At 40.7% G+C, this 24,595-nt stretch overlaps 2 protein-coding genes across 2 annotated transcripts; one reads left to right on the plus strand and one right to left on the minus strand.

The window, feature by feature from the left end:
* Nucleotides 1–4,463: 4,463 nt before the first annotated feature.
* Nucleotides 4,464–5,285, minus strand: LOC308090739 (uncharacterized protein; the record flags this gene model as incomplete). Its single annotated transcript, XM_080436003.1, has 1 exon — nucleotides 4,464–5,285. The coding sequence occupies one exon, from the start codon at nucleotides 5,283–5,285 to the stop codon at nucleotides 4,464–4,466; it is 822 nt and encodes a 273-aa protein (XP_080292129.1).
* A 5,921-nt stretch (nucleotides 5,286–11,206) lies between these two features.
* Nucleotides 11,207–23,919, plus strand: slc6a7 (solute carrier family 6 member 7). Its single transcript, XM_080435387.1, has 14 exons — nucleotides 11,207–11,430; nucleotides 13,452–13,668; nucleotides 14,285–14,416; nucleotides 16,279–16,489; nucleotides 17,566–17,704; nucleotides 17,790–17,924; nucleotides 18,024–18,127; nucleotides 18,220–18,344; nucleotides 18,577–18,689; nucleotides 19,069–19,206; nucleotides 19,355–19,454; nucleotides 19,674–19,792; nucleotides 21,668–21,841; nucleotides 22,125–23,919. The coding sequence occupies exons 1-14, from the start codon at nucleotides 11,365–11,367 to the stop codon at nucleotides 22,293–22,295; spliced, it is 1,944 nt and encodes a 647-aa protein (XP_080291513.1). The 5' UTR covers nucleotides 11,207–11,364; the 3' UTR covers nucleotides 22,296–23,919.
* The last annotated feature ends 676 nt before the right edge of the window (nucleotides 23,920–24,595 follow it).

The following is a 24,595-nucleotide window of genomic DNA, read 5'->3' on the forward strand; positions in this document are numbered from 1 at the left end:
GCCTCTCTAATGGCACGCAAACAGGAAAATGTAGCCACATAAATGTAGTCACTAGTCAATGTAACTCACAATAAGAATCTACAGTACATCAAAACCACATATTTCCTGTTAAGCTTATGTCATGCAACAGTTTTGCAGCATGATATCAAACTGCATACTGTATGTCTTTCCTTTGCAAACTGATGGGTGTGGTGCCTATTGTAAACGGCCTATTTCACAAAGTAGAAATAACCTTCATGACTGAAATAACCTTAATCACTTATCATGAACCTAGGCATTCTTTAAAATCACAATTCAGGCATAACTTGATTCACAGGTTTGTTATTAGAGCAGCTTGCATAACTCATATTTCACTGCTGACGTTTAGGTTGCACGTTCCTGCCCCAAACGAATGTAGTCAACCTCTCTGATGAGGTGAACAGTGAACACACATCTGTGATGAAGGTGGTGTATGTTGCTACTGCTGAGAATCCCTTGCCAAGGTGAGGATTCCTGTGCTAGAGGGGCTCTATATGCAGCAAGTTTTCCATTAGTTAAGAATTTTTTGACATGATTTTTCTCTTCAATTTCAGTTAGTATTTAATTATTTTATAACCTGGGTTTCCAAATTCAGTTTATTTTTATGAAAAGGCTTATTTAGTTTAGTTTATATTAGTTTTAGTTTTTTATTGTAATATGGGGTAGTCAGGAGCGAGATTAGATCTGCTATTGTCTCTATTTTTGAAGAAACATTGACAAAGACTAAAACTTATGGCATTTTAGTTTGAGTTAGTTTTAGTTTTTTTGTAAAGCCCTGTTTTTAGTTTTTATTTCAGTTGAAGGGGTATTTCACCTTAAAACACTTCTGGGGTCATTTTAATGTCTACTCCTACTTTTGTGTGCACCAGACAGTTTTTAAGTGGCTTGATTCAATATTTAGATATTTAATATTCATTTTATCAGACACGCACCGGACCCTTCCTACATAAACCCAGTGTAACTTCAAACTCCATTTTAACCACGTTAGACTCATTTGAAACGTATTCCCTGGTTCTGGTTGACTGATATCGTTCTAATGCGTGAGGGGGCTGTGTTTTTTGAATAACTTTTTTTCATTTGGATAAACGACAGTTTATGATAGAAACATGCCTTTTGTTTCATTTTTTTCAGAGGTCTTCTGCTAGTCTAGGGAAATATTGATGTTACAGAGCTCCATCCTGGATGTCAAAGGTAATCAGTACATGAGGTAAGACACACTGTTACTGGTAGGGGTGCTAGAAGAGGTACAGTGACCAAGACATCCCTGTTGGATCCTGGTTTCAAGCAGGGTGTCAGCACCAAATTGTCCAGCCCACTTGTTTTCTACACTTACATACTGTAAGTACCACCATCGATGGGATTGAAAGGTCAAATATGATCCCCTAAGAAGGGAGGGGGTCATGGAGCATAGAAGAGGGGAGTGGGGGAAGAGAGGTAGATGAGGATGGGGTGAAGAAGTGTTTCAGAATCAGGACTAGAGGAGGAATGAGTGGAGGGGAGGGTTGCAGGAAGCTATTGAAAGCCATGGACTTTTAGCTGTTCCTCTTTGGCCAGACCTGTCTGTTGAGGATCTGGGGATCATTTGTGCTGGCCCCCCTGCAGTGGATCACTTCACCATACTCTGGTTCTTCACTGTCCCATACAGGCAAGCTACTGACTAGCCATGACTAGCTTCTTTGCTACAGTAGCCTGTCAGTGGCAATGCCCTTGATGGTTGTGTGTGTGTGTGTGTGTGTGTGTGTGTGTGTGTGTGTGTGTGTGTGTGTGTGTGTGTGTGTGTGTGTGTGTGTGTGTGTGTGTGTCTCGGCCTCATAATGGTGCTATAACAGGCCACTTCACATTTTGGCCTATAACTCTGGAATCATAGTTGTCTCCGCCAGGCCGAAGGCATGGAGGAGAGTATGTTTTACCCTCCGTTCGTCCGTGTGTGTGTCCGTCTGTCACCAGCTGTGATTGGCTAGCGAGACACATGATGACATGATGACATCACTCATATCATACCTACCTGACCTGGTGGAGACCTGTGCTCCGAGGAGCACATTTTCTAGTTTATAATATTTTTCCGCCTGGATTCCTCTGATCATGATGCTACCTCCCATGTAGGCCACCTTACAAGACCTTCCGCAATTTTGCATTTTCTTCAACACACGTTTTGGTACTGCTCCACTTGTCCAAGGCACACACAAATTGGTAACACATTCTCTCTGGAGTCATGTGATCAAGATTTATTAGTCAGATTTATCAGATTCCATTTCAATTGCCTACAATTGGCTTGCGATATGAGCGGGAGGGCCCTGTTTTGCAAAAAAAAGCCTCACATCAGGATTTCAGCATTCGATCTGCCCCCCACAAATGCTACAAATGTTTGTTGCACAAAATAGGCACAAATGCTCTCATGCATCATGTGACAATGAAACAGGGTTTTCATACTCCATACCCTTTGCCTGTAATTACATTCATAACATTGGGGCCTATTTAAAAAAAAAAAAACTAAACGGCAACATCCAATCATCCCCAAATTGTAATGACATGTTGTTGAGGGGCCTCTATAGAGCACACCTCCAGAAACGCTTTAGCTTCTGTCCATGCTTCTGTTGCTTCATCCTGTCCTGACAGCTGCATCGAACGACCCAGCCTGATGGAGATCTACACTCTGAGCACACTTTTCTAGTTGTGTCATGTGTCATGAAGTATAAATTAATTTTCATGGGATTATTTGGTTATATTGATTTGTACGCTCTTAGTTAAACAATGAGGATCTTACTATGTACTCATGTTTAAGTTGTTTTGCCTAACATTATATTTTGTTTACTCAGTCCTATGATATGGTTTTGATTTAGTTGGCTTAAGTTTAGGCTCAATATTGGGCTGTTGTTCTCAGGGTATGAGCAGGGGTCAGTCTATGTTCCCCCATTGTAGGGTTAGGCTTGAGGAGGTTTGGGTTAGGCTTCGGGTGAGGGTTAGCCTGACACTCAGCCTGAATTTTCATTTAGTTTTACTCCATTATTCAGTCTGAAAGCCCTCTCAGTGCAGCCGATTTCTGAGATGGGGGTGTGGCTAAAGTGGGACTCTTTGGCGATTGGTTCATACTGGATTATCCCGATCCCGATTCGTCATACAGATTTTCAACCGAGAAACACCCGCCTTCGACAGCGTCACCAGACCCTGAATGCGAGGCAAACGATTCAGGGGGTGGAGCCAGGCTAGGTTAGGGTTGGTGTTGAGGGAAGAAAGGGATATGGGAACATAAGGCTGAGGGACCATAGGCTGAGCATTCTGTCAGTAGAGAATATATTTTCTGTTAGTATTGATGAGTTAACCAGTACAAATCTAAAGAGAGTATTGAGAAATCTATTGCAACTGTATATCCTAACACTGTGGTGATCATGTGTTAGATGAGTCAAAAGTCTACATAAAGCCCCCAAGAAAAAAAAATGTGCATCATGAAAGAGAGACTGAGAAAAATGGTTCTTCATAAGAAACAACATTTGTAAAGTGAAACATTTGAGACTGACACGTGAGGTTAGGTTAAAGGTAAAAAAAAAACGTGCACGTGAATGTTCACTCGTGCAGTGTTGCTCACAAATCTGCATATAACGCCCAGCCAAATACATTGGCGGGTTTGACATATCCTATCCTATATCAAAATTGTCTAATTCTAATGGGTGGGCGGGCAGGACAACATGCACTGATATCAGACACAAACATTTTGTGTCTTGTGTGTGCTGTGAGTGCTTGTACTTCTGAGGAATATAAAGATTAGAAGTCACTTGAATCTCACAAACAGTTAAACAAATTAATAAGTAGCCTATTCGGCAATCTCAAAGCCAGCGGCCAGCTGTGGAAAAAACGGCGCAAAAAGGGTGTTACATCATTTACATAGAGTGACGACACATTCCCACACCCTAAATTGGTCACATTTATTAGACATTTGGTACATAAACTGAGGGTGTAGATGAGTTATATTCTGTGGTACCAAACTGGCTTGAGTAATACAAAAGACTTTAAGCAAATGAAAGTTCAACTCTGCACGGGGTTCCCTTAAACTATACACTTTTGCGTGGCTATATTTGCGGATATAGAAAGGCATGTGCTTGGTTAACTAGGTATGAAGAGCGCTACCCTTTGAGTCGCAAGGTTTTGAATACTTGGCAACTGTCAACTCAGCATATGAGTAGCATCAACAAAACTTTGCACGTAGGTCCAGTCCTATTTTGATCCTCTGCTGTATTTCTCGTTGGTCGTTTTCGTCTTGCTATTTTCCATCTTTCTCCACAGACTCATTGCTGCGCAGCTATGAGTCTGGGAAGGGCAGTTACTCTTGAAGCTTGGATGCTTGGATTGATGAATTAAATAAAATCACATACCTGAAAACAGCTTCTATGACAGTCCAATGTATAAAGAGAGACATTGATGGAGAGGGTAGAGGAGAGCAGGGGTCTACTCTACGTTGTTTTCCTGAAACCTTTCAGGATGGGGTAGATGTTCTCAAACGCATCATAGATCTCTTTTCTCTCCTTGGCACCTGTCAACACAACCTTTCCAGACACAAAGATGAGCAGGACAATTCTGGGATTGATCATTCTATAGATTAGCCCTGGAAAAATCTCTGGCTCATAGGTGCTGAACTGTCTGTGTGTGAGAAACAGTGCCTCTAGTCTTATGGGGAACTTCACATCACAGCTGCCCACCATGTTCTGAATCTTAAATTCCAAGAACTTGGCAGGGAAACCCAGCTTTTGCACGACACGGGCAAACTTCCTCGCCGCTAACCTGGACTGCTTTTCACTCTTGGCTCCAGTGCACACCATCTTTCCAGAGCTGAATGTGAGAGCAGTGGTCCTGGGCTCTCGTATTCTCATGATGATGGCAGCGAAACGCTTGGGGTTGTACTCTGCATTCCTGGCTTTCTGTACGATGGTCTTCAGATCCAGCTTGCAGCCCAGATTCACTGTAGATACTATGTTCTGTAACGTTGGCCGTATCCCAGATCCTTCTGAAGCTGGTGTGGCGGGTGTGATGAGGGTCATGGGGGTATGCGGGTTGGTGTAGAGGGGGGTGTTCCCGGGCAGCGCAGTAGTGGTGGAGCCCACTACTACCTCCTGCGGGTGTCCTCCTACTACTTGTGGGTGTAACAGCTGAGGGGTATTTGTGCCATTCTGCTGCTGGACACTGTGGGTGTTGTCTTGTGTCTCAGTTGGGAGGCAGCCATCCTTGGTTGAATCGCCAAAGGGGTCAAGGGGAGCTGGGACGTTCTGAGCGAACATACTATAAGATTGGTTTTCCATTCGGAAGATAACCTAGGTTGGTTAGCAAGTGGTTAGTTTCACAGTAATAGTTGGATTACCGTCTTTTGACAGGAGCTCCTGTTGAAAAGCTTTCACAATATTATATATTCAATTGCCTTACTTCTTATTTGGTCTTTGTTATCTCACATGTTCAGTTATGCGCCTGCTGCACTTATATATAGACAATTCATGACGTGTTGTGACGTTACCAGCTGCACCAATTATGGAGTTACGTGTTTCCATGGCGGCCCCTCTCTGGACTACTAGACCAACAGCTGCCAATCATCTGGATGCATTTAAATTCATTAATATTGTCTTGGTCGGAAACCGGTGACAAAGCTACGCCCACTGTTTCTTTCAGGACATGCCTTTATCGCCTTAAAGCTATACTACGAAACTTTTTCAAAAAAACTAAAGTGACCAGCAGAGGCTGCTAAAAAATGTTTTACCTGCCTCGTACTGCTTTAACCACTCTGACTGAATGCCTCCGCCCAGATTAAGGAAGCCCTCCATCGTTTGCATTGTTTATGCAATGCAGGGTTTTTTTTAATCTCAGAATTCTTACAACCACGTCTAGCCCACACAGAATCAGTAGGCAGAGATCTCTGAAAGTCTGGCAATGCGAGACTAATCCCCCTGCTTCCTTGCATCCTGACGGCTGCAACACACGATTTACAAAGCCCTGGTTAACTGTGAAGCTTGTGTAAAGATGACAAAGTGCAATCATTTGTTAGACATCAACATCCTATTTCGCAATCCGTCACACCAAAATAGCTTTGACCTATTTTTTCCAGGACTGAAAAAAGATGATTCTGATTCTTCTCACCACTTATCAATCTAACATCGATTTAAATAGTTACCATTCTTCTCCATCACCATTCAAGCACACCTTGATTCAAAGGTTTGTCATCAGTGCAGCTTACATGAATTATATTTCACTGCTGATGTTTAACCTCAGGATATGTTGCACGTTTCCACCCCAAGTAGGCCTAAACGTTTTCAACCTCTCTGATGAGGCGAACAGTGGAGCAGCCAGGCTCCACCCACTGACAGGCACCGCCCCAGCCCAGCCATAAACGTCACTAGGGCAGCAACAGTGATCTCCCTCCGGTTATCAGACATTACCTGTTGTCAGAGTCCTTAGCGCACTACCCATTTTCATTGCACTTGGAGGCCAGTCTATGACGTCAGTACTATGATCTCCATACATGGGCATAAAAGGGACACTCATACCTGAATATAAGGCAAAGAGGTGAACCATTATGTAACATGCACTCCAGTCAACCAGGTTGAAATCAAAAGTTCAATAACATACTCTCTGGCTTCCTTAATGTGAGACATAAAGTGGACATCAGTAAGGTCTTCTGTACTCCACGGTTATGGAATCTTCAGTATAAGACATGATGTATGATCTGTACAGATGAACAAATGTAACTTAAACAAGACCAGGAGACCTGGTTCTGCCAGACCCAGACTTCACATGACGTGTCAGCCTGTGTCTATGCCCATGTATGGATGAAAGGGGGACAGACTTTTATGGCTGGGGCCTAAGGACAAAGTGACCAAAACCTGTTTTTTGTCCATGTATGGAGAAAACAGGTACAAAACATGCCCATGTATGGACGAAAGGGGGACAGACTTTTATGGCTGGGGCCTAAGGACAAAGTGACCAAAACCTGTTTTTTGCCCATGTATGGAGAAAACAGGTACAAAACATGCCCATGTATGGAAGAAAGGGGGACAGACTTTTATGGCTGGGGCCTAAGGACAAAGTGACCATGCCCATGTATGGAGAAAACAGGTACAAAGCCTCATGTAAGCCAGACCCCCTGGGTCCGGCAAATATGTGATGTGACAGATAAACAGTAGAGACCTCAAGCATGGAGTATTTCTACATTTTAACATTGTTGAATTCAGTGTATATTAAAGATTAATATAATGTATTAATATTTAAAAGATTAAGAGATTAAAAGATTGTATTGATTTTATGAAATACATTATTTGGCGACAACATGTTTGATTCTCATCACTCTTTGCTGAGCATAAAACAGATGACCAATACAGCAGGTTGTGATCAATTACCAAACCCTCCAGGTGGGATTTTCTTTCTTTTTCCTATTCTCCCCAATAGGGCATAGCAGTGGTGGCCATTTTCTGGTTCCACTTCAAAATAGTCAATGCATTTTTCCCATTGACATTTCCAAAAATATTTATATCAATCCATTTAAGCCTAGAATCAAGCCATCCATGGTCCTGGTGAATCATGACCATAAAACATTTTTTTCTGAGATTTTATTTTATTTTATGTTTACCGGTAATTATATGATATACTATATTTAATAAATACCCTTTGTTTTGCCGTTTTCACAAAAGAAAATCACAGAATCAAACGTTTTATGGTCATGATTCACCAGGACCCTGGATGGCTTGATTCTAGGCTTAACATTGATATAAATAGTTTTGGAAGTGGAACCAGAAAATGGCCGCCACTGCTATGCCCTATTTTAGTCAATATAAGTCACCAGCCACTAGCTATAGCGACACACGGCCGGAAGCGGAAGGCCTACAAATCCACGCCCACTTTTGACACTCGGGGTCCGTTAGAACGATGAACTGCAGCTCTCAATGCAATCTCTATGAGAGGCATTGTAAAATACCGTCATTTCACTGGTTAACTACTGAGGCTGTAGCGATTTTTTTTGTGTTCTAATAATCTGTCCCATTTGTTTAATTTGTCCTTTTTAATGTCCCATATCTTTCATCTCGATATACTACCCACAATATACTCCATCAGTATGTCAAAACCGCTAGCATCGGAGATCCAGAGTTTAAGTGGTCGCATGGTATATACGTCACGGACGCATCCCTTGAGGTTTTCAATACCCAGAAAACTGGCGAAAGTGGCCGTTTTCAATAGGTTTTGGTCATTATCTCTGGAACAGAAGGTCCAATCTGCTCAGTTCAAAGCTTGTTGGATGCGTGACTTTGAGGACATTAAGCACGCAATGACACATTTTCGGGTTATTTTTTTTTTAGGGGAGGCGAGATCTTAGTTGGGCAGGCGACCGCCTCTCCTGCCTCTACAGTGGGTACGCCACTGGTCGGCGCTCGGCGCTCGTAAAGACAGTGATGTCACTGAAATGCGACAACTTGTCTGTCTGCTGTCTACCCTCTGCTGTGTTAACATTATGGGTAACTCGTTAAAGTGGCAAATTAAATGTGAAACACATCAACTATTAAGAAAACAAGAAGATATGTTGACAAAGACACTCCATACATTTGGAAACATATTTTTATTTAAATCAATATCGTCTTCAGTTAATGCAGGATAATTTTAAAAGTAGGCTAACTTTCATATCCTCTCATAGGGAATGCATTGGCAGCTGCAGTTCAACGTTCTAACGGACCTCGAGTAGCAGCGCTGTCTCAAAAGTGGGCGTGAAATTTGTAGTCCCCGTGTGTCTCTATCCTTCTAAGTTCTATGAACAGAAGTCCCAACCAATCTGTAGGACGCTGTTTCTCACCATCTGGTCTGGGGCCCACCAGGGGTCCAAAAGGGCCCCCATGGGTCTGAAAGTCTGAGGGTGTACAAAATGGATCTATTTCTTTTTTTGTATCTTTAGGACCCCACTCTACACTATAAAATTAAACTCATTCATTGCTACATACCTGGTGTTGAGAACAAGTGCTGTAGAGTTGCTATTGCTGCGGCAGAGAATTCCCACCCATGAACACGCCATTCTTTGGAGCACATGGCCAAGCCAGAGGCACTGTGGAGGAATTGAACCCTACAGCACTGTTTCCCAAACACTGGGTCGGGACCCATTTATGGGTCGCGGACACATTTTTATGGGTCAAATTTTCTATGAGTAAATATTCCCTTATTTTTCATTTCTTAATTTTTGTTTTTTATTTATTATTTCAAAACGTTTTCAAAAAAGTGCAAAATATTATTAAAAAGGGCTAAAAAGAATTGGTCTTAATTAAAAAAACAAAAACTTCACTAAGGAACCCATGGTTTAACTTATATTATTATTAGTGATGCAGACTGTGAAGTATAAGAGCAAAAGTGGAGATAGTGGAGAGGTTATGAGTGTTGACCCTCAGAGAGAGGTCAGTTGCAAGTGCCAATATGCCTGGGTCTGTAACCAATCTGGCTGGTAATGGCCAAGTGCACACAAATACAAAACTGTTGTTTGTCATGCATATCTGTAAATATACGACAGAATATATAATGAAAAATGCATGTTTGGTGTTTAAATGCTCTTTGAAAACATTTTGAAAGTTAAGCAAAGTAGGTGGTCTTCTCTAGTTTATTTGTGTTCCCTTATGGATATTGATAGAGAAATGATGATTATGAACATGAATCCCAATACTTTTATCAAGTTAAATTACAGGCTATTTCTTGTATTTACATTTGGGGGTATAATAGGTTTGGTATTTGTTGTGAATTAATTGAGTATGTTTTATTATGATGGGGTAAGGTAAGCTAATCTAATGATTTATGACTATATTAGCCATATAGTCATTGGGTGCTACATAGTAAAATGATCTGTGTTCGTTTATCCATTCGTACACTCTTAATTTAAAGCTGCAATCTGGGCAACACTACATGTTTAAGGCAGTGGTGCTGACAAATTAGCAATCAGAAATGTATTTGAATGAATGAAACAACCAATTTGCATGGGGGTAGGTTAGCCCTAGAATGTCTGTGATTTTACATACATTTCATGTATTTTAAATACATGAAATGTATGTAAGATTAGATCATAGACATTCTAGGGCTAGGGGGTAGGTCAGGTATGCCTACTCTACCATACAGATTGGTTAAACATGTTCATTGATTGGTTGAAATGGTTTAAAATGTTACAACATTTTAACCAAATGCAAATGTGATGTGCTAGACATAACTAGCACTGCTAGTTATATTGTAGCACATCTGCAAGTTGGAGCACATTACATCTGGAGGACACCCTCGTGGTAAGTAGACTAGCCGTAGGCTTCTGAAGCTCTAGCCATGGATCCAAGACGGTCATCTGTCATGACCGTCATGGATGAACCTCAACATAGTGTTTGCACTTTCTCCCTTTTTGGCCCGTACATCTACATAAACGTTCAGATTTTAAATATAAAGTGCTTAGTCCCATGGCCACAGATGTTACAATTATGTACCTTATATGTATCTTCCCCCGTATTGTTCAATACAAATCATTTTAATCCGATCGGTGGCCATTTTCTCATAGAGTTATAGTCTATCAGAGTGCAGTACACTTCCCAACCGATAGGTTTGATTAGTTGAAAGCACATAGAGAAAATACGAATAGAATGGCCATCGATCGGATTCAAATGCTTTTTATTGAACAATACGGAGGATACGGGTACTTCTGAAGGCCCGTACATAATTTTAACATCCGTCTCCATGGGGTAAGCACTTTATATTTGAAATCTGAACGTTTATGTAGATGTATGGGCCAAAAAGGGAGAAAGTGTAAACACTATGTTGAAGTTCGTCCATGACTGTCATATAATAAATGACAGTCACGTATCAGGGCTACTGAAGCTCATACTCGCTCTATCTCCCCTGGGCTGACCAAGTATTTCGTCTTGAAGAACGGCAGAAGGTTGGTCTTCCACGCGGGGGAACCGGGTTCAAATCTCGGGTAGTTGGAACTCACGGCCCGGGTGAAACTCACGGATTACACTGACAGAGGCAGAGGGTTGTACCATGTAGGTTGCAGTAGCAGTCCATAGGCGTCTCCCTACACACTAGTGTCATCTTCTCTGTCATTCTGCGCCTGCACCTGCGCGCTGCTCACTCCTGTCCCAGGACTTTAGCCCATTTCCTTGTCATCATCATAAGCCGATCCACACACACACACACACACACACACACACACACACACACACACACACACACACACACACACACACACACACACTGACCAGCCAACGTCTGTTTACTTATTATTTTTTTTTACTATAAAACATGTATTTCCCAATAGCATTGTGTCGTGAAAATGTAGGCTTCTGATTAACAGAAAAAACTATAACGCGGGAAATGAAGAACGAAGATCCGAAAACGACTGTACCTGGGAACGGCATTTCTGTGAATGAACCACAACAGGTAAAGAATATTTGTATATGACTGTAGTTGGTTAATCATGGGATCACTTTACAGCCTCCACTCCTGCTGCGTATGACGGTATAGATGTGTTGTTGAGTGTAGAATAGATCACTTTTAAATTGATTAATTCATAAAGTTAGCCTATGGGCTATTTGTCCATCGGCCTACTTGGCTAACCGACAGGAGTTGTTGCCTAACCTGTTTTACCTGTTTGAACTATGGGCGTCATTTACACAATTTAATATTAATATTGTTACAAATTATACCGGGGTCCAATGGTGGAAAAAGTACTCACAATTTTTACAAGTAAAAGTATCAATACTGCAATATAGAAATACTCTTGTTACAAGTAAAAGTCTGGAATTCAAATTGTACTTTAGTAAAAGTACAAAAGTATTGGCATCAAAATGTACTTAAAGTGCCAAAAGTAAAATTACTCATTATGCAAAATGTTCCATTTCAAATTTTAAAATGTATAAAAATCTTTTGAAAATAGCAGATCTACAAGCTCACAATGTGTTGCAATGCGAAGCATTGTGAGCTTGTAGCTGTATTTAATGTAGGGCTGAAGTGGTTAATGTATGTTTTGTAATAATAATCTAAATCTATGCAGTAACTAGCAACTACATTTTTCAAATAATTATAACTGAGTAAAAGTACAATATTTGCCTCTGAGATGTAGTGGAGTAGAAGTAAAAGTATTGGAAATTGGAAATACTCAAGTAAAATACAAATACCTCAAAATTGTACTTAAGTATAGTACTTGAGTACATGTACTTAGTTACTTTACACCACTGCCGGGGTCTACACAGTACAACAACTCAGATGTCAGTCAGTTGAAGAAAAAGTGATAATACAAATTAAATGTAGTTGTAACTTTGTTTTGTTGTCTTTAAGTCTGAACATATCATTGCCATTTAAAACGTGTAGGCCTATTTCTAAACATCTCTTTCCTCTCTGAAATATAAGAAATGAACTTGTTTCTAAACGTAGTCCTTATGGATATTATCTTCTACTAGCAGCCAGGTGGTGGTCTTCTATTCTAGCTCTATTTGATGCTTTTGGTCTGTGTAAACATTTTGGGGATATAGGCTACACACTAGGTCTAGATGCTGGGGTCTTATATAGGTCGTATCTAGGCAACTTCAAAGCTCTGTTCTAGGTCCTATTGTGTTCACTGAGCCAATATCAGAAGTTAAATTAATAAAACTAAGAGAATTGTTCATGTTCACAGTGTTGATAAACCATTTATAGGCCATTGGCATCAGATATGAAATCTAGATGTATTCCTCTTTATAAGTACTTCCTCAGTGTGACCTTCATTAAACTTTACATCTACAGTGAAACTAGTTCCCCTTTTGTTCCGAAATAAAAGCATTCCCTGCAGGCAGGAACTAACACAACGTGTGAATGGTTTCTTTACTTCACTGGTAAACTAACTAGGTGATAGCACAATACTGTATAGCTAAACACCCTCAAAGACCTTTAATACAGTGTCTTTTATTAAAAATATATATTTACGCACGCATGCATGCGGACTCTCTCTCTCTCTCACACACACACACACACACACACACACACACACACACACACACACACACACACACACACACACACACACACACACACACACACACACACACACACACACACACACAATTATTGTTACCCCCCCCCCACCAAATTAGGACTATATACTCTGTATATACAGTGTGCATGTGTGTATATACAGTGTGTATATACACACACACACACACAGACACACACACAGACACACACACACACACACACACACAGACACACACACACTGTATATACAGAGTATATGGTCCTTATTTGGTGGGGGGGGGTAACAATAATTATCTGAATAATGGCACGTTGGCACTGATATTTTAGCTGCGTGGTAAAATCCTCATTGTTAATTTTTCATTTACTCTCTCTGTGTTAAATTAGCAGTGAGGATTTGATTTTACTGTGTGTAATGTTAATGCCAACTGTTTTATAATTTTCTTTCTTTGTAGAATTCTGTGCATTTGAATGGGCATTCTCCAGCGAATGCAGCCAACCCCACGCCAGAGGTAGAATCACATCCGCCAATTCCGGCCCCTCCCCAAAACCCACAGATTGAACGGGAGCAATGGGGAGGGAAGTATGAATTCTTGTTGTCCTGTCTCGGATACTGTGTGGGCCTAGGGAACGTGTGGCGGTTCCCTTACCTTTGTTACCGCAATGGCGGAGGTGAGTAATCCTTAAGCAGGTTCATTACCCAAAGCTACAAAAGCCTTCAATGCCAGACACGTTACACCCATACAGAAAGAGCTTTGCTTCACCCAGCCTCAGGTCATGCACCACCCCTTCTAAGTAAGGTCAATTATTTCATGAAATGAATCAAGAGATATCAATGGTAACCTGCAGGGAAACTGCAGCACAAGCAATGTACGTAATCCTAAAAGAGGAAAAAGTACAGTCCTCAGATATACACCCAGGCCTGTGGTCTGTTGGAGAACCTGGTCACGCTGTTGACATCATTACATACTGAATTAAATCTCCATTTGACACTGACACATGTTGAGAGTTAACAAGGAGCGAAAGAGGAAGACATTTTGTGTTATTTAGATCGAGTATAGATGATGTGAGTGAACAAAAAGCCTGAGTTATATTTGGCACATCGCTTTGTGAGCTTGTACGTTGATACAGTAGCTAATTTTGCTGCGAAAACCGGCGCTCATCTAAGTATATATCAGGCGAGACTGCTTGTGTGCTGCTGTGTCTAGGCTGTTACTGATCTGAGTATTATAATGTACTGAACATGAAACTCTTTCTCTAGCTTGACCTATTTATATTATGTTCACAGGCGTGTTTCTCATCCCCTATTTCATTATGCTCTTCTTCACCGGTGTTCCACTGTTCCTTATGGAGCTCAGTCTTGGCCAGTATGGAGCAGCTGGTCCCATCACTGTGTGGAAATGCTGCCCTCTGCTCAAAGGTAACGTCCTGCTCTGCTGCTATTATTATTATCATTATTATCATTATTATTATTTTAGTCCAGTAATGTCAATCCAGCACACTGCTACTACACAGTAAAATCCTCTGTGTTCATTTAACTCAAGAAGTGTACAAACGTACGGTAACCAAACGGAGCTGTAAGGGTGAAAATGAACGCAGAGTTAGTGTGCAATTGTGTCATCTATCTGGCAGAAGAATAATTTTGGATGATGAATTAATTATCTGGATGGTATATGACGGTTTCCATCAATTCCAAATATATAAAAAAAAACTCCAGCAAAACTCACCATATTGAAATGAGTTATCAAACCAGGTTCAAGTTACATTTTTGGCATGCTTGTAAACAATATGAAGAAATAAATTACAAGGTGTCCTCACAGCCCCTAGCAGTCATGCATCAAGTCTGACAAAAACATTATCCAGATTTCACAATGTAACCATGATACCTTGATCCTCTCACTCTTGCATCAAGGTGGATTGTCTTACATTGGTTTGCAGGCTCATAACATTATATTGCAATTGACAACATAGCAACTTAGCAGCTAACTTTATCAGTGGAAAAAAAGTGTATCCTCCTTTCTATACTGTAGATAGCAGGCCTTTGAGGCATAATTATTTCAGTTGGATACATATATATATATATATACTTTTTTTTACAAACTTGTCCTGTTTTCATGCATCTGATACAGTCAATACGAAAGGAGGATAGCTGCATGAAATCATTGAAATGCAACAATTGATTTGGTTGCGGTATTTGGTTGCACATACAGTGAAGGTAGGGCAAGTTTAAGTTTATTACTATAGTGCATTTCAACAAGGCAATTCAGAGTTCGTACAAAACATTAAGAGCATTAAGAGTGCAGAAGAAACACACTATAAAATACACAACATGTGTCAGATCAGCAGAGGATTGTATACATTGGATAAAATACATTTTAATACAATTTAAAAAAAATAACTACGTTAAAAAAATAAAAAAAAAGATTTTACAATATACAGTAGCACAAGAGATGAATCAAAAAGCTCAGTAAAAGGCAGCGCAAACAGAACAGAGTTGTAGCAGGCCTGAGGCCTGCAGTTTTCTGGGAGTTTGTTCCAGATACGGTATGTGGTGCATACAAAGTGAATGCTGCTTTTATGTTTGATGCTGGAGACATAAAGTAGACCTGCCCCAGATTACCTGAAAGGTGTGGATGGTTCATAATGTAGCAGAAGATCAGAATGTGTTTTGGCTTTTGGCCACAAACCAACAGCAGTATTTTGAAATCAAACGTCTTTAACAGACAGGTGCCAGTGTAAAGTACTGAGAACTGGAGTAATATTATCCACTTGGCATTGGTAGGTCAGAACAATAAGATGATGCGAGTGTGTAAGCACATTAGACCAAGGGTCCACAAGACTTGTTTTCTTAGTTAATCTTAATATACTTAAATACCAGGTGTATGGGCTCCAAACTCAGAAAATAAAAGTGGAACTAATAATACTTAATCACTCTTAAGCTGCGCCTGGCCCTAGTGTCTATTCATATCTTCCGGTCACATGTATGTGACTTCTGCAATTGTATATTATCTGTATGTGTTTAATAAACATCAGATCATGCTGTGTGTACCTTTCTGTCATCTTCTTCTCTGAGCCCATTCAACTGCATGAAGGCTTTTAGGATCACAACAGTGCGCTTTTACATTGAACTATCCATTACATTATTTTATTTGATCCTGTGGACACACTCCACTTCAGGTTATTCAAAGTTGAATCAGGCCTCTTCTCATATAGTATGATGCTTTACATAAGTTACTTTGCATCCAGGTGTTGTTAAACTCTTCACTGATTCTCCTGCTGTAGGTATTGGCATTGGGATGCTCTGTGTATCCACGTTGGTGTGCCTCTACTACAATGTCATTATAGCCTGGACCTTTTACTACCTGGGCAGCTCTTTCCAGAGCCCCTTACCATGGACATGTGAAGCTCTGTCCAATGCTGCACTCTGCGGCAACAACACCTCTGGCAACAGCTCCTCTGGCAGAAGCCTCAGCCCCACAGAGGTCTTCTGGAAGTAAGTGACACTTGCATTGCCTTTCTACCATCATTATCGAAGAATCACATCGCGTGTACAATCACAAAGGGAAGACTGGTGAAGGACTACGGTTTCTAAACGCTATAAATACTTTGTATAAACATTTTCATCCATGTAGCACTTAACACGATATCTGTACAGAATTTGCAGTGGATGTCACTCATGTTTATGACCTTGAGCAAATAACTGCCAAACCTGAGGGTATATGCACTGTAATGTAAAGGGATTTGTACTCAGACCAGTAACCCCATCAATCTCCTAGACTCCCACCCCATATTATTCATCAGTCAGAGTTCAGAGTTATTTGGCAAACGACCTTTCAAAACCATATTTTTCGGTCCATGAAGGCTGGAATGCCCAAACATCTATTTTAGCTTACTTTGCCATTTTGGTATTGTTCTATGAGCCAGAACTACAGCGGTGTGATTACACGATCATTGTGAGTTGGCATGTGACGTAGGCTAAATGCTTCAAAGTGTACACAAAACTACTACCTGTAAGTTAATTGAATATAGTATATTTGTTGAATGTTCAAAAAACTTGTTGTTCTCTCACTTATGCCAGTGATTACCCTCCCCGTGCCAATGGTGGCACATGTGCCTATGGTTTTCTACCCCTGCTGTACAGTAAGCTCTATTGGGCTTTTCTTCATAATGAACTATGACAATTTACCCAAGAACTTGGAAGAAAAAGTCCCTTATTTTTTCCCTCACACCAACACAAAAATGCTGTGATGAATGAAGTTGTGATCCAATATAAATGCAGCTTAGCTGAGTGGGTTTAGCATGGTTGCTTTCTGGCTTTATTTCTTATGCTCGGTAGGTGTGGCATTGAGACATGCCTCGGTTCTTTTTTTAAAACTTGATCCTAGTTTGTTCAGACATAACTGTGTGTGTGTGTGTGTGTGTGTGTGTGTGTGTGTGTGTGTGTGTGTGTGTGTGTGTGTGTGTGTGTGTGTGTGTGTGTGTGTGTGTGTGTGTGTGTGTGTGTGTGTGTGTGTGTGTGTGTGTGTGTGTGTGTGTGTGTGTGTGTGTGTGTGTGTGTGTGTGTTCTAGTGAGCGTGTGCTGGGTGTAGTAAATAGCGAGGGCCTCCATGACCCAGGCCCTGTCCGATGGCCTCTAGCCCTCTGTCTCCTTGCTTCCTGGATCATCATCTTCCTCTGTATGCTCAAAGGCATACGCAGCTCTGGCAAGGTGAGTCAGCACAATGTTATTCTAAATCCCTTGTCCTCACTACCAGCAAAATGTGTCTTGTGACGCGTCACTACTGTATTTTCAGGTGGTTTATGTCACTGCCACATTCCCGTACCTCGTGCTCATTGTTCTGATAATCAGAGGCGCAACGCTGGAAGGCTCTCTTCAAGGTGTTGCATTCTACCTCACACCGGACTGGAAACGGTTGGCTAGTGCACAGGTATTTGTCACGGTAGCGTGAGATTGAAAAAACTATGCTCACATTGCTTTTGTTATTATTGGAAAAACTATCACTTAGTTAACGAATGATACGTCACAGGTTTGGAATGATGCAGCCTCGCAGATCTTCTATTCATTGGGTATTGGAGTAGGAGGGCTGCTGTCAATGGCTTCCTATAATAAGTTTGACAACAACGTCATCAGGTTTGTATGTGCTCTGGTTTCTCATTTGGCTCTTGTCGCAACAGTCATGGCGAGAGTCAAGAACTTAATCATGGTGGTGCTGTTTATTTCAGGGACACTCTGATTATCACCATAGGGAACTGCAGCACCAGTTTCTTTGCAGGATTTGCTATCTTCTCAATCCTAGGTCACATGGCATGGAGGAAGGGGGTTCCTGTCGGGGAGGTGGCAGACACAGGTAGTTACTTTGGTCATCTCTCAGCGATAAAGTTGAAGCTCTTTTAGTCATTTGTCAGAACGGTTTAGCTTAATCAGAATGTACAGAATTATTTGTTAATTTGTTCTTTGTGTTAATTAAAGAAATATCCTTGTTGATAAATGCTTACAGTATAGTAGTATTTAATTAAAATATTATTGACTCTTATTTATTAATAATAATAAATGATATTTCTTTTTTTATGTGGCTCCAGGTCCTGGGTTGGCCTTTGTGGCTTACCCAGAGGCCCTTGCTCTGTTACCAGGCTCAGTGTTCTGGTCCATCCTTTTCTTCCTCATGCTGTTCATGCTGGGCATCGACACTCTGGTAAGGCCCATTAAGCCTCATATATACTCATACTAATTTATTTAACTTTTTGCAATCCATTGTTAATGGTTTCAGCCCGATCAGACCCCCACTGACTTACATTATAAAATCAAAGATAAATATTTCCAAAATACTGTATATAAAACATAATTATTGACTTGGCCTCTGGCAGCGTATGCAAGAAATTTGGCACTGATCAGTCCAGCACTTTGCGAGATTAACCCTGGACAGACGAGGGAAAAAACATAACCTCCCCCCTTGCCTTCGGCCTGGCCGAAATAATTAAGCTTTATTATCTGTGACTAACAAGATTATTTTGTGTTGTTTGGTAATAGAAAAAATATCTATCAGTCTTTTTTTCTGCTCTGCCACCTCATAGTTTGGTAATATGGAGGGCATCACTACAGCGGTCCTGGATGAGTTTCCACAACTTAGAGGGAACATGAAGCACAAGTCATTGTTCCTGGGTCTGCTGTGTTTTTGCTTCTATCTGATGGGTCTCCTGCTAATCACTGATGTAAGTTTGAGTGTGTTGTTTCATTGACCCTCTGTAAGCATGTTAGCAGCAAGTAAAGTGTAACTGCATGCTCTCTACCTTGTACAGTACTTGTTCTCTATACAGTTGGTTTGCACTCATGTTTGCGTCAATGTCCGTCTCTTCATAGGGAGGGATTTACTGGTTCACTCTCATTGACTCCTTCGCAACTAGCTTTGGCCTCATCATCATCACCCTCTTCATGTGCATTGGCATCTCATTCTTCTATGGTAGAACATCCCTCATCCCCTAATTACTCGACCATGTTGCACGATAAAGTATATATCAGGCTTAACCCTCATTACACTTCTTATACCTTTTTTTCAACACATCTTTGCAGACATAGCTTTAGTCATTTTCCAACTTTTTTGTTGTTGTTCGTCAGTAATCAGTGCTCAACAGCCATCTTTGTTCTGTTGATGATGATGTTTGTGCTCTTTTGCATTTAGGAGTCAACCAGTTCTGTCAAGACATCATTGACATGATCTGCCCCTGCCCTACCTGGTGCACCAAAGTGCTTTTTTACTTCAAAACATGCTGGGTATTCTGTACCCCTTTCCTTCTACTGGTAAGCAGAGCAAATTTAGACATGGCTAATTATGCGTGCGTGGTTGGCACTGATACACACTGGCTGCGGGTACATGGACAGTTTCATTCGGAATGAATACACTTCTATTCGGAATGAATGAATGGATGAATTCATTCAGAATAGAAATGCTCATGTAAACACCTCAATTGGAATAGAATATTCCATTCCAGTCTGACCCGAATGAATTTTCATTCGGGTTAGGAGGGGTGGTATAGACCGTTTGAATCGGGATATACCAATCGGAAATGACCATGTAAACACTTTATTCCGAACGCTCCTCTCTGTTTGGAATACATGCATTCCTTTGCGCATGTCCGTGCTTATAGTGCTGTCAGAATTGTCCAAAAATGACCTATCAAATCTCTAATTCGGCCACGGTCGCTCCTGCGGGATAAAATGAATGATTCTATTCTATAGCGTCATTTAATAAGGTTGAGCCCAGACTTGTCCAGGAGAACGGACGCTCCAAGGATTGCTGGCCTAGGCTACACTTATATGGATCTTTTTCTAAACGGGTATTTTAGTCCTCAGTTTTTAAAAAGAATCCCTGGCCACATGACAAAGTTTTTTTTTTAAATCCCTGTCCACACGTAAACGCAGAAACGCATTGATCAGCTGCAAGTTTCAATTTTAAATCAGATTTTACATTTATTTTATATATGAGGGGCCAAATACGTATACATTTTTAATCACATGTTAAGGCCCAATACTGCAATAGCTGCATTGTTTTAATAGCATACGTGAACAAAAATAAATAAACTACATTATTAGGGCGCAGCTGCAGCGAAAACAGATGAGTTTTACTTAATCAATTCATTACATGGGCAGCCGGAACGGTCGTCCCAAAACACTACGCCCCACGCACCTTTTGAGCGGGCCATCCACGGCCGCTCCATGGTCGCTGGATTTGGACCCGGGGCGATTGTGTTTTAGGGCGACAGACTCCGCATTCTCCGTGTGCGCACCGCGCGCTACTCGGCGCAGAAAGAGGGTTTTCGTCACAGTGAATGAGTTACAGCATGTTTCAAAGCTTTTTCATAATAATACAAGAAAAACGTGACACATAATGAGTAGCTTTATACTTTCTACTTAAGTATATTTTGATGCCAATACTTTTGTACTTTTGCCATAAATGAGCGTGCCTTGTTTCATAGACTGTAATGTTGCTCTCTCTCTCTCCATTTATTATTATAATGACCATGAGCGGTCCGGTGTTTATGTATTATTATTTATTATTATAATGACCATGTGCCTGGCCAGGAGTCGGTGCAGTGTTTTGAAGGATTGGAGGGTGGGGGCATCTCTGAGGGTTGGGCCAGCAAAAGCAAAAGCTCTGTTGCCCCAGGTAAGGTACTTGGTCTTGGGGGCTTGCGTCACCAGACCTGAGGGAAACATGACGTTTGAGGAGATCAAATAGGTAGGGGGGAGACAGATTGTTCAGTGCCTTGTAGGTTATCTAACTTTAATCAATTATCTGTTATGCAATCAGCTATCAACAAGTACCCACTGTACAGCAAAAAAGGCAAATCTACTGAGCATCAAATGGAACCAGACTCCACTATTATTCCACAGAATCACTTAAATGCAGTTGTGAAATGACTGCTTAAATTAGTAACTGACCCAGGTAAAATTGCGGAACGTTAATTTTTAAATTTAATTTCAGTCTCTGTGATGGAATGTTAACAAGTGAATAATTAAAAGGAGAAACTGACACACGATCTACCCCCCTCCAAGCTTCCCTCTAAATTACTTCCACTGTCACACTTTTTTGATTTTGTCTAAATAACCTGTTGGAATAAGCTTTTCATGTTGAAATAACCTTTTTCCCATGTAATCCTTTCCACGTGGCTCCAGTTCATCCTGACCTATATCTTCATTGAGATGTACAACACGCCACTCCACTATGGGTCTTATGTGTTTCCACGCTGGGGAAAGGCACTAGGTGTGTGCATGGGCGCCACCTGCTGTCTGCAGATCCCTATCTGGGCCGCTGTGGCTATCTGCAAGGAATCCGGAACATTGAAAGACGTCAGTATCACCTCAGTGTAACTCTATCAGCAGAGGGCCATGTTACACACACGCCTCAGTGCAGCTTAGACAGATTCATACTTAACTATTGTGTTGTATGTGCATAGATAAATAGATAGATAGATGGATAGATATGTGTATATATATCTATATATATATTGATTTGTACGTATGTGTATAGATGGATAAATAGATAGATTACACATGGTCAATGGACAGTGGTCTATATGAGGACTATTTGTAATATAGACACAAGACTTATTGATTTTCTCTCTGTTTGCAGCGTTTTCATAAAGCGATTCGACCTCTTAACTCCTGGAGGGTAAACAACTTGAACAGCACAGCAAGGGCAGAGGAGCGGGTTGAACACGAGAGAGTGGAGGCTCCCTTCACAGTCACACTTACAGACATGGATTTTACCGCTATGACATGGGAGTCAGGAACTGATACATGACCGCTCTAAAAGAACAGTGTTTTCAAGAGACTCAACTCTTTACTTTTTTGGAGGGCCCAGCTAGAATCTGGTGTCCTTGTATCAACAGAGACTGTATGTCCTGCAGGATATTTTTTATTTATACTAATTTGATGTTTGTTTGCATCATCATGTAAGAAAAGAAAAACTAAGTGCAGAATCATCAAATACTGGGTGAATGTAGTAGGGCTTGACTAATACAGGGCATTTGAAAGGGGGGTGGTATGTCCAGTATCTCTGCTGATAGTGATTTATGTTTATGGTAGCAATAGACTGAATTTACACTGACGGCAGTATGAAGTGGCTTTTAAAGTGAGCAGACTCCATATATTGTTCGGAACATGTTGGCCTTCCTGCTTTGACCAGTCCTCCCCTTATACTGTTCTGTCACAGTTATATTTTGATTTATGCTTTGCTGCAAAAGTCTAACCATGGCTTATCTTAAGATACCTTTTACCTTCAAAGCTCTTCATAGATATGCAAGAGTAAATCTAATTAATACTTAGTCGCACGTTTTCTGAAAATCTGTCCTGTAGGGCTCTGATCTTTAGCCACTATGGGTATCATGTTTTTAAACGTGGGTAAACCCATGATTTTGATATTTTGGTGTCATTAACAAAGGGTATTCTGGTAAAACACATCTATATGAAGGGAAGGGGAGGCTTGTGTTTTAACACAAAACTGCGTAATGCTAAATGCTCCCACTTTAGATGTAGAGGCAACATATCACAATGGAGCCTTCATGTCATAAATGGACTAATCTTTCTGTCAGGCTCGCAGGGTGTCCTTCTGTTGTGAGAAGGGTCCATCAAGTTCATATCCACTGGATATTGTTTGTTACAAAAGTGGGCTATACAATTTAAATGACTGTTGCCTGCAGATGCTTGTTTTGAACACTTAGATGGTTAGGGGGAAAGCTTTTTCTATCTTGCTGCCACAACAGAGTAAAGCATTTTTTGTGATATTATGGGTTAGATCCCAACTTGGAAGCATTATGCTTGTTACCCCCCACTCGCATTTATTTCCTGTCAGTGACTGACTAATGAAGCAGAAGTGACACTGGTCAGATTATTGCCAAGTTTTAACTACCAGGCTAATTAATATGATTTTAATAATTTGATAGTGAATACATAAATAAACAATTTGGGTGTGAGGATGAAAATCCCCACAAGTGTCTGTTGGGGCCAAAGTTTACCATAAGATTACTAGCATGAAGAGATGACAGCTTTCCCAATAAGAGGCACATTGGAGGCAAAACTTGAATACTGTAATTGCTGTTACGCATCAACTCAATAGTAAGCTTGTTTTTCTTATTTATATTGAATGTCCATTTCCATGCATAGTTTATTTTTTTATAAATAATTGTATATGTATAATTATTTTTCTTTTTATGTTTATGTGCTCCAGTTCATGTTCAAATGGCCTCATTTTCTGTCATTGTATTGTAGTTACGTATTCAATTATTTTGCACAGCTGGAAGAGCACCTTCGGTCAATGTGCATTGAATCTGCACATATAGCCCGACAATGACTCGTATAACAAAGAAAAGAGAAACATTTAAAAAATGTGTGTGCCTTACTTGATTAAATATGTTACAGTATGTTGAATGTAGGCTATGTATGTATTTTCTAACCTTTTTTTTGTAGATATGAAAGAATTGGGTTATATTACAATTTATACTTTTCTGTTGTATAAAGGCGAGGTAGTTTAGCGAAATAAACCTGTTCTTCCATTCCCCAGAACAGCATTCAAATGTTTTGAACCACATTCCGATACTTTACATATTTTTGAAGCCAAGGAAAGTATTACAAATGTCCAGTTATGCTATTGTTATGGAAAAATAGTATATTGTCCTTACAGAAGATGACTGCATAAGTACAAGTTTATATAGAAGAGTATCAAGCAAGCCAACAGCATATTCCCCTCACAAGGCTGCGCTTAGCCCCGTTTAAATTGGAACCTCACTCTCCACGATAGCTCCTTGATGAGGTCCCGCTGTCTCGAGTCCGTCCAAATACAGTGAAGATCACCCTTTTCGCATCATCGTATCCATAAAGTAAAGAGACACCTACACAGATGTTTGACATTTCGCCAGAAAGTCAAATTTAACCGACGGGGTTGAAAAAGACGTTTAATCGCTTATGTAGTCAGCCTTAGTCAGAAAATGACCGGGCCAATCAGTGACTGCGTTTCAACTGCTGTCCGTACAACAGCAGCCCCTGATTGGCCCGGTCATTTTCTGATTTCTCATACCCTCTGCCTATGGGCCGAAGTCCAGACTG

The sequence above is a fragment of the Gymnoscopelus braueri genome, assembly GCF_963280865.1.
Source record: "Gymnoscopelus braueri genome assembly, chromosome: 8".
NCBI lineage: Eukaryota > Metazoa > Chordata > Actinopteri > Myctophiformes > Myctophidae > Gymnoscopelus > Gymnoscopelus braueri.